We start from the raw sequence: 11,172 nt of genomic DNA, 5'->3' as shown, positions 1-11,172 counted from the left end.
TTTTGGAACAACACTGGTGTCAGCAGTGTTTCCTCGTTTCTGTATTTGGACCTTCGTTGCAGCTTCTGCATACGAGATGTTATTCAACATTTTTACCTTTTCAATTTGTACAGCTTTCTTTCTTACCTCACATCCACCAAACGTCGCAGTGTGCTGTCCCCCACAATTACAGCACTTAATCTGAGCATTTTCCTCACATTCTTCAATCTTATGTTCACCTCCACATTTTAAACATTTCTGCTTCCCTCTATACACCGCTGCTATGTGGCCATAAAGCTGACACTTGTAGCACCGGAGTGGAGGAGGGACATATTCTCTTACCAGGAAACTCAAACAGCCGACCTTCACTCTCTCAGGAAGCACATCTTTAAATTCCAATAAAACCGACATGCTCTGAATTCTTTGGCCATCACTCCATCTCATCAATCTCTTAACAGAATCCACCCCTGCACCCAAACTGTTTTTAAACTTATCCAGATCTTCATCCAGGGGGATTCCTGTGACTACTCCACGTGCTCCTTTCCTTTCTCCAACAACCTTAAACTCACTTACAGCCATCTTTCCAATGCTACTAATCTGCATTGCTGAGTTTTTCTGCACCTCCGAATCACACACAATCAGTAGATTACCATCTCTCAACACTGGCAAATGCTACATCCCCCAATATCTTCTTTATCTCCCTTGACAGCGCCAAGATTCCAATTTTTCCTAACTCACTCTCAGTTTTAAATTGAAGGATTACTTTAGGATTATTCTGCTCTCTCACTACTCTTTTCCGACCCTCCGATCTCCCTTCATCTGGACTGGGCAGAAGAATGAAGCGATACATGAGCATAAGTAACAAACATAGTAGCATAATCAATATACTTCATTCCCCCTGTTGATATCTGAAGGAGATCACAATCAGAACCCATATATAATCAAATAATTCACATAGAACCAAACCATCACTGGTGAGAAAACCGTGCATCAATATAAACATGTCTACTACAGAACTGCAAAACTTTCCCATTGTTCGGCTCACCAGACAACTCTGAAAAATAAAGCACAGCGCAGCACACTAGACAAAGGGAAAGGTTAGAGTAGATAACATTCCTCTTCCTCCGGGAGGACAGCATCTTCCTTTGGCACCAACATATCAACATATACTGACCTCCTCCTGCCTGAGCCACAAAGCCGTCGATCGTTCGTTCCACCAGGTGGGTAAGACACCATGAGGGTCTTGATACAGGGTATGCAGCCATAGCCACACAAGACCAGGATGGCCAGGAAAACGGCGAGGGAGAGTATCACAGACAACATTAACCCTTTCCATTTACCAAAATAATTCATCCATGAATCCCACATGGATGTGTCTACCCCCGAATGCTTTTTCATCTTTCTATTTAGTGTGCGTAATCCGTCAACAACCTGGGTCAAACGGCCCCCTTCGCGTGTGTTATTCGGTATAAAAGTACAACATTGCACCTCCCGTATCATGGCGCAAATCCCGCCTTTCTCTGCCAAGAGCATGTCCAAGGCTATACGATTCTGGAAGGCCATCAGAGAGGTAGCGGCTAGCTGCTCGTGTACAGCAGTGAACCCTTCCTGGGAAAAATTACCCAGTTTCTGAATATTATAATGGATGTAATTAATTCTATCAACGTTTTTATTTATAGTACACCACGGGCAAAAGAATGATTCAAATCCTGCGGCCACTTGATTACTGATTTTATACTCGTCTGGTACACCCCGTGGGACTCCTATGGCATCGACGTAGGTTGGGTCAGCTTCACTCAGCCAGGGAGTGGATTTCCCTACCGATCTCATGGGACGCAGTGGGTTCTCTGCCATCCGGACAGGAGAATCAGCCCACTGCAAAATGTCGTTAGCTGTCATGGGAAACACGACTGCCTGCACAATGAGAGATACTAGGGCACAAGGACCTTCATTCTTGCCGTATAATGCATGGTGAAGCACTTTGCCTCCGCACCACCAATAGAGATCTGCGCGCGTCAGTAGAACGATATCTCTATGTAAGCTATACATTAGCGCGCAGGTCCCTTCCGGGACGTGGCCAAATTTATTTCCACCTCCGGATTTATTAATACTTCCCCTGCCCAGTAAACTCCTAACCGTGGTACAGAGGCTGAGCAGGCATAGTACTCGTTGCAACACGATTTTATTTGGTTACATGAAGCGGAAGGCAGGACATGCGGATCAGCGGTGGCAGACACGCGCGCGACGAAAAAACATCGAAAAACAGACCCAAAAACAACAAGACACTTCCGGCTACCCACAATGCCACCCTCTCTCTTCAAGGGGCCAGCCAGGCAGGTAACAATGTATTTCCGGCAGACTACGCACCACACAGAGCACTGCTGCCTCTCACTGGTGATAGTCCGTTATGACGCTCTGTACACCTGCTGATGCAAAGAGGGGACAAGCAAAGTCTTCACTGACACAGATTTAAACCCCAGATCAAAGAAGTGGGACAAAAGTGATCTCCTCTGAACTGCAAACCTGTTACACTCCATTAAAACATGGGGGACAGTTTCTTCTTTTCCACAGGTTTCACATTGGCCATTGTGATTTTTTCCAGTCAAGAAGAGGTCCGATGCTAAGCCCCAGTCACAGTCTCGTTATCAGGACAGGTAGTTTATGAATATTCACCTTCAAAAAACAAGGAATTCTTTCAATAGCTTCTACTGTCTTTTATAGTAGGTTTAATTTCTAGGTATCAAGCACACCTTGTACTATTTTCAATTCAACCCTATTTAGATAATAATAATACAATTTTATAGCTTCTAAATCAGGTAAACTAGAAAGTCAAATCTAAGGTTTTTTTTTAGTACTTTTTGTCTCCAGGTATCATACACACTTTTTACTTTTTCAAATTAACCCTTTATAGGTTTTTAATGAATATTCATCTTTAAAAATCTAGGAAGGCGGCAACCCCCGAACCCGGTGGTGGACGCCGGAAGTACGGGATGGCGTAAGGGATAAGGTTTCTTCTGCTTATGGGACTCCTAAGGCCGTTGACAGGTATCGGCAGGCCAAGCACACCGCTTGTGTCACAAGCAAAAACCCGGGGCGCTCCCAGGGAAATTCACTGTCACTGTTGTTTGGTCACAGTCTCAATAATCGTGATCAATCATTAAATCGTGATATTTAATCAAAACGGTAAAATTTGACATCCCTGCTCTAAAACAAATAATTGTTTGAATAATCGTGATTACAGTTATGGTTTTAATAACTGTGATTGTCATATTTTTTTCATTAATTGAGCCTTAACGTTACTTTTCACTTACAGATTTAATAGTGAGACAAACAAAAATCACACCTTTAGCAAAATGGAGAAAGAAATGTGACTATTTTTTGTGTTAAAAGTCAGTCTGCTTTTAATAAGACAAACTCAACTCAAACTGAAATCGTCAGTGTTGAAAGAAAAGCGTTCAATCATCTGTCACGTGGCCCGGCTCGGAAAGTGTTAGAATAATGGGCTCTGGCAACATCCAGACAGTTTTCTTCCTTATACGCTGCAAAACGGAAGCGCTGGGCTGAACGTCTGCTCAGGCGCGTTACATGAGAGACACGCAACTTTGTAACACACAATCAAGACGCCAAACCGTTCTATTCAAACAGGCCTGCGAGACTCATCGACACCACATTCAACAGTCCCTAGTTCAAAGGGCACGTTACAGGTTTTTATTTGGTGTGTCTGTATCTGTTGTACATATGAACCATAGTTTTACACCGATCGAGCGGCTATATGCAAGGAAAAGTACAAACAAATCTATAGTAAATGACAGGAAGTGACATCACATTAGGGTCCAGCCAGAGTAGATGTATAATTTACACAAAACAACTGTTTTTCACCCTATAAATGTTAATTCAACAAAATAAAGGAGCGCTCATATATTTCTATTTGTCGAATCAAAAAGTGGTTGCTGGGTAATTCACTAGTGTGACGTCATAAATTACAAACAGGAAGTAAAACTATAAACCTAAACCTCTACGGCCAAAACCGTGCAGTAGACACGATTAAAGCGGGCAAAACTATTTAGTATCTTTATGATAAGACTAAGGCAAAAATAGTGACAAAAATCTTTATCTAATTCCTGATAACGATAATCAGACAATATTATTTCAATACAACAGAAATGTGTTTAAATGTGTTAGTTGAGGTTTGAACTTTTTACCATCAACAATAAACTTAATATTCAAATTCAGCCCATCTTAAAAACAACATTGATTTTATATATTTTGCTAACAGAACATGTATTTAACCCAAAGTGGAACGACAACACCACAAGATCACAGGAGTTCACACTATTGCAAATATTTTTTTTATTTTTATAGAAAACGACCAGTGTATTTACATGAAAAACGACAGAATGAACCCATAATTCACTCCCAAATCTCACAGTATCTCACTTGTTTATTCTTTTCTGTTGTTGTGAATATTAATCCTTCAAAAGAACCCAAAATGAATTTGACAAAGACACCATTGATCGATTGTTCGACTAAAGGTCTACAGCACAACTCAACAGGACACATTTTGACTTTTTTTTTTAATACGCTCTGATTTTGAATACAGCCCAAAATGGGTTTGAATATTGAGCAAATGGTTCATGGTTTTGAACCGTCATCATATTTGCAGTGGTTTTCAAAGCAAAGAGTTCAGTTGAATTTAACCAATTATTCAAAATATTACCTCATGACCATAGGTGAGGGAATGTAGATTGACCGGTAAATTGAGAGCTTTGCCTTTCGACTCAGCTCCTTCTTCACCACAACAGACAACTGCACCGATCCAACTGTCAATCTAACGTTCCCTCTTCCCTCACTCGTGAACAAGACCCCGAGATACTTGAACTCCTCCACTTGGGGCAAGGACTCCCCACCCACCTGGAAAGGGCAAGACACCTTTTTCCGGTTGAGAACCATGGCCTCGGATTTGGAGGTGCTGATTCTCATCCCAGCCGCTTCACACTCGGCTCAAACCGTCCCAGTGCATGTTGCAGGTCCGGGTTTGATGGAGCCATCAGGACAACATCGTCTGCAAACAGCAGAGATGAAATCCTGTGGTCCCCAAACCCTCCGACCCCTGACTGCGCCTAGAAATTCTGTCCATTAAAACAAAAAACAGAACCTGTGACAAAGGGATGCCCTGGCAGAGTCCAACACGCACTGGGAACAGGTCTGACTTACTCCAATGTACACAGCTCCTGCTCCAGTCATACAGGGACCGGACAGCCCTGAGCAAAGGGCCCCGGACCCCGTAGCCCCAGAGCACCCCCCAAAGGACACCCCGAGGGACACGGTTGAAAGCCTTCTCCAGATCCACAAAGCACATGTGGACTGGTTGGGCAAACTCCCATAAACCCTCGAGCACCCGATGGAGGGTATAGAGCTGGTCCAGTGTTCCACGACCGGGACAAAAAACACTCTGCTCCTCCTGAATCTGAGGTTCGACTATCAGTCGTATTCTCCTCTCCAGTACCCTGGAACAGACCTTACTGAGGAGTGTGATCCCTTTGTAGTTGGAACACACCCTCCGGTCCCCTTTCTTGAACGGAGGGATGACCACTCCGGTCTGCCAGTCCAGAGACACTTAGATGTGTCAGCCAAGACAGTCCTACAACATCCAGAAACTTTAGGTACTCAGGGCAGATCTCATCCACCCCAGGAGCCCTGCCACCAAGGAGTCTGCCAACAACCTCAATGACTTCAGCTTGGGCGATGGACGAGTCAGCCTCAGAGTCTTCAGTCTGCTTCCTCTTCGGAATATGTGATAGTGGGATTACGGAGGTTCTCAATGTATTCCTTCCACCGTCCCGACAACATCCCCAGTCGAGGTCAGCAGGTCTCCACCCGCACCGTAAACGGTGTTGGTGAAGCACTGCTTCCCACTTCTGAGGCGACGGACGGTTTTCCAGAATTTCTTTGGGGGCAACCAGTAGTCCTCCTCCATGATCTCCCCAAACTCCTCTCAGCGACAGCACAAGCTGCGGCTCGTCTGGTCAGCCGATACCTGTCAAAGGCCTCAGGAGTCCTACAAGCCAAAGAGGCCTGATAGGCCTACTTCTTCAGCCTGACAACATCCCTTCCGGTGTCCACCACCGGGTTCGGGCGTTGCCGTACCTGCAGGCACCTGAGACCTTGCGACCACAGCTCTGAGCAGCCGCATCGACGATGGAGGTCACGAAAATGGTCCACTCTGACTCAATGTCCCCAGCCTCCCCCAAGAAATGGGAGAAGCTGTTCCGAAGGTGTGAGTTGAAGACCCTACTGACAGAGGGCTCCGCAAGACGTTCTCAACAGACCCTCACAATGCGCTTTTGTCTGCACAGCTTCCTCCTCCGCCAGCGGATCCAACTCACCACCAGGTGGTGATCAGTTGACAGCTCTGCTCCTCTCTTCACCCGAGTGTCCAAGATACGTGGCCGGAGGTCAGATGACACGACAACGAAGCCGATAATTGATCTCCAGCCTAGGGTGTCCTCATACTTCCCAAATTATTTACCATCCCAGGGGGGAGATAACACATTAAAAAATGGGAGATTGCCCCCCTATGCGGGAGATTTCAAATTTTATCAGAATTAACCGAAAATAACACTAATGAGGCGAGCCACATGACTCATCGGATGCATATTCGTCCCACTTTACGCTTCATAGTATATTTCTATATTAAACAAACCATGTAGTGTAGAACTGGTATTTATTTTCATCAGTCGATTTATCCTTATTGGCGCCGCTATCTTTGTTAACGCTCATGTCGTTCACTATCATGGTGTAGATTTCGGATTAAATTTGACCTGCGTTGAATTCTGGGATGGAAACGCTCAGCAGCGTAATCACAACAAACATGGCGGCGCCCGTGTCCCCCGTATGCTCCCCGCCGCTTGCCTTTGCTACCAAAGTAAAGGCTAGTAGAAAAGGTCAATTTTTATTTTTTTAAATAAATATCTCCAAGAGAGTTGGGAAGTATGCGTCCTGGTGCCACGTGCACTGATGGACACCCTTGTGCTTGAACATGGTGTTTGTTATGGACAATATTCTCTGGGACTAGGATTTTAGGTAGTTATTGTTCAGATTTAAATTTAAAAAGGGCAAAATCTGAAGCTTGTTCAGCAAAACATTAATACCTACCGAGTCTCGTTTTCTGAAAAGGGAGCACTTTATCCATTGACTGACAACTATAACTCTAAAAAAAAAAGATCAATAAAAAGTCTATAAACCGGAATGATTTTGTGTAGTTTAATAAACAAAAATATCAAAGCAAGTAATTACACATTAATTACACCAGCTATGACTGGGATCAACGTGAAAAGTAAGTTTTGATTAATTCTAAAATAATCTGGATGAAACCTCACTTTAATGCCACTCTGCAAGTTTCAGCCACTCTCAGGTCTCATGTGTCCAAGAGAAGGCCCAGATGTGGATCAAGGCCTCCTCAGAGATCTTTGGGTCCTTAGAGCCGTCTGTGGCGCTGGTCTTTGCTCAGAGTTTAGCGTTCGAAGATTTGACATTCTGAGCACAGTGCTGAGACGTGGGAGACAATGGAAGCCCCTCCCACACATCATTAGCAAGTACATTAAATATGACATAAACACATTTCTAACACAGTTCTTAAGGCAAACTAAACTAAAGCATGATTTATTTACAAGTTTAGATCACACAGTAAACGTTAAGTCAGTTTAAATGTGAAATACAGTCATTAAGGACTTCATCCTGAGAAAGTTTCCATCGAGCAGAACAAGAGGATTTGTTACAGTGGACGATTCCACTTCTCCACAGGGGTCAGGTCCTTGGACCCATTTGGTGTCCTCTGTGTTCTTTATCAGAGGTGTTGACCCAAAGGGGGGGAGGGGGGTGTGGTGAAGACAGTGTTGTTGGTCCATGGGGGATGGGGAACATTCTTCCACCCATCCAACATTTTGCTTTGCTTTCTGCAACAGTGTCTTAATTATGAAAAGGTAATGTCTCTTAAAGGTCTCTATGGACACATATGTCCTACAGAGGCCATTTTGTTCAGAAAGAGCTCTTTGAATAGAAATTTAACGTTAAACATACCGGTCGCATACAATAGTGTCTTGAAGCCATGGGGCGGGAAAAGCCCTGTCCATTCTGACGCTAATCAGGTACTCAGTGATGAGGGAGCTAACATCAGCTAACAAAAGGGTTTTGATAGCCCTTTACAGTTAGGATACAAAGGAGAGTAATCTCAAGTGAAATTGTAAACACCCTTCATAGAGTAGAATAAATATTTGCATTCTCAGACTACATCCACATATTGAGAATGACTCTTGAAGGAGTTGGGAAAAAAAAAAAGTGTCCAGATGATGAGCTCATTTATGGTAAAACATGAACATTAGCAGGCGTTTGATATGAAAACACATGCATCTGATAAAAGCCTTAGCCGCTAAGGCTTTTCAACAGTGTGGACTCTCATGTGTTTTATTAAGCTGCCTGAGTGGAAAAATGCCTTCTGACAAACATTACAGCTGTAAGGTTTCTCTCCAGTGTGGACTCTCATGTGTGATGTTAAGTTGCCTGACTGGAAAAATGCCTTCTGACAAACATCACAGCTGTAAGGTTTCTCTCCAGTGTGGATTCTCATGTGTTTTATTAAGCAGCTTGAGCTTGAAAATGCCTTCTCACAAAAATCACAGCTGTAAGGTTTTTCTCCAGTGTGGATTCTCATGTGTGCTATTAAGTTGCTTGACTGGGAAAATGCCGTCTCACAAACATCACAGCTGTAAGGTTTCTCTCCAGTGTGGATTCTGGTGTGCCTTTTGAGAGCGCTTGCTGTAGAAAAACTGTTTCCACACTGGTCACACTCATTTAGTGTTATTCCTGTGTGGGTTGTGTAGTGATTCGAGAGCTCAGGTGATGTTCTAAAAGCCTTTTCACACTGGTCACACTTAAAAGGTTTCTCTCCAGTGTGGATTCTCATGTGTGATGTTAAGCTGCTTGACTGGGAAAATGCCGTCTCACAAACATTACAGCTGTAAGGTTTTTCTCCAGTGTGGACTCTCATGTGTGATGTTAAGCTGCTTGAGCTTGAAAATGTCTTCTCACAAACATCACAGCTGTAAGGTTTATCTCCAGTGTGGACTCTCATGTGTGTTATTAAGCTGCTTGAGCTTGAAAATGTCTTCTGACAAACATCACAGCAGTAAGGTTTCTCTCCAGTGTGGATTCTCATGTGTTTTTTTAAGTAGCTTGAGCTTGAAAATGTCTTCTGACAAACATCACAGCTGTAAGGTTTCTCTCCAGTGTGGATTCTCATGTGTTTTTTTAAGTAGCTTGAGCTTGAAAATGCCGTCTCACAAACATCACAGTTGTAAGATTTCTCTCCAGTGTGGATACTAGTGTGTATTTTGAGAGCTCTTGCTGTAGGAAAACTGTTTCCACACTGGTCACACTCGTATGGTTTTTCTCCTGTGTGAGTTCTGTAGTGTTTCTTGAGCGCAGAAGAACAGCTCCATGTCTTTCCACACTGGTCACAGGTGAACCCCATTCTTCTGATGGACTTTTAGATCTGCCATGAACACAGAAAAAGAAGATGTTAAGTAATAATAGGGTTAAATAAATAACTTATACTTTTGTCAATTCCTTATCACCATTGAGAGTGGTGTTGTCATGGAAAAAAATAAGTCATTTTCACAAGCTTCAGTGAGTTATGAAACGAACAGAACTTTACTGTTTCTATAAGAATGTGGACAGTATAACAGGCTCTGGCTTTGGGTGGGGACCGACAGCATCAAACAAGTCTAGCCAGAGCTCTGTCATTCAAACATGTTTACATTCAACATTTAATGAATGTAACACATTGATTTAATTTAACAATTAAATGTGTTTGTGTGAATGAGGGTAAAGTGGGAGAGTCATGTTTGATCCTTTGTATTTCACATTCTGAGTACTTTTTTTTCCAGAGTTTTTTTGGGCCTGTAGGCTTTGACAGGACAGTGCAGTGGGAAATGGGAATGAGACTGGGGAACGACATGCAGCAAACAGGTGAAAGCCGGACTCAAACTCATGAGGCCGCAGCCCGCCCCACACGGCAGGCGTCTCTCAATGCTCGGGGTTTGAGAGACTCGACTAAAACCAAAGCACATCGTTTTCTTCTTCAAGAGACACACACCAAAAACACTGATGAAAAATGTTGGGGAGACAAAATATATTTTAGTTATGGAACAAATTGGTCAGCAGGAGTCGCAATGCTTCTACACAACATTCCTGGGAAGGTAATTGGCTCTAAAATGGCAGTTTGGGTCACTTGACTGGGCAACAGTTCACACCTGAGAGAGCTTCATAAGAAGAAAAAAATGTGTGTTTCCGGTAACTCGACCTGGATTTCAAAATAATGAAAACCAGACCTTAAACATTTTATTGCATATTTACTGGCCGTATGTTTCGAGAATGTCAAATTGTGAGAGCAAACTCAAAAGCTGCGGGGAAAAAAACATTTGTGGGCATCGTAAGCTATGAAAATCACCACACATTTGATTAGTTTTGTTTTACCCACGGGCGCATCCATGTATGCGCCCGTGGGATTTAATCATATAACCGTTACATGAGCAAACATATTTCACAAACGTGGTGTGAGTACAGCGCCAGATCAACTCGGGGAACTTGCAGCTGTTCACAGCAGCTACAAAAAAGTGTGGTTTGTTGCCGTGAGCAAACCAGCAAGAACTCGTCACAGAGCGGTGTTGTGTTGCCTGTGATAGCACGTGTGAACACAATGATTGGGAACATTTGTGGAATTATATATATATATATAAAATAATAATAATAATAATAATAATAATAGAAATCCTGCGCACTGTCTTACTTGCAAATAAAAATGTATTGGTAAAGAGACAACGTTTCGGCAACTGGGCCTTCAAAAAATAGTGATTAATACTATTTTTGACGTATGTGTAATTCATCATGAGGTGTCACTATTTGTCTATCGTTTTGTGATTAAAGGTGCCATAACATGCTTTTTTTCACGTTTCGTAGTCTAGTGTAGTCTAGTGTATAATTGGTAATAATAAGGGTTGTGCAACAGCCTTAACATAATAGTTAAGAAATATCACCCAGACCTTGGACCCCCTCACCAACCCGGAAATGCAAACGGCTTGGTTTGATATTCGCCCCCAACCTTGCGAAGAGCGATCTGGCTCCCCCGCCCAACCC

The 11,172-nt window shown here is 43.2% G+C and overlaps 1 protein-coding gene across 1 annotated transcript; it reads right to left on the bottom strand.

The window, feature by feature from the left end:
• Positions 1 to 8,407: 8,407 nt before the first annotated feature.
• On the bottom strand, positions 8,408 to 9,570 carry LOC140355872 (uncharacterized). The gene has a single exon (XM_072440512.1). It carries the CDS (start codon positions 9,506 to 9,508, stop codon positions 8,408 to 8,410), a length of 1,101 nt encoding a protein of 366 aa, XP_072296613.1. The 5' UTR covers positions 9,509 to 9,570.
• Between the last annotated feature and the right edge of the window lie 1,602 nt (positions 9,571 to 11,172).

This window comes from Eucyclogobius newberryi, unplaced genomic scaffold (assembly GCF_026437365.1).
Source record: "Eucyclogobius newberryi isolate DKJ021-1_F unplaced genomic scaffold, fEucNew1.0.hap1 SCAF_12, whole genome shotgun sequence".
NCBI classification, from domain to species: domain Eukaryota; kingdom Metazoa; phylum Chordata; class Actinopteri; order Gobiiformes; family Gobiidae; genus Eucyclogobius; species Eucyclogobius newberryi.
The sequence above is the reverse complement of the archived record's forward strand: the minus strand, read 5'-3'. Positions and strand labels throughout refer to the sequence as shown.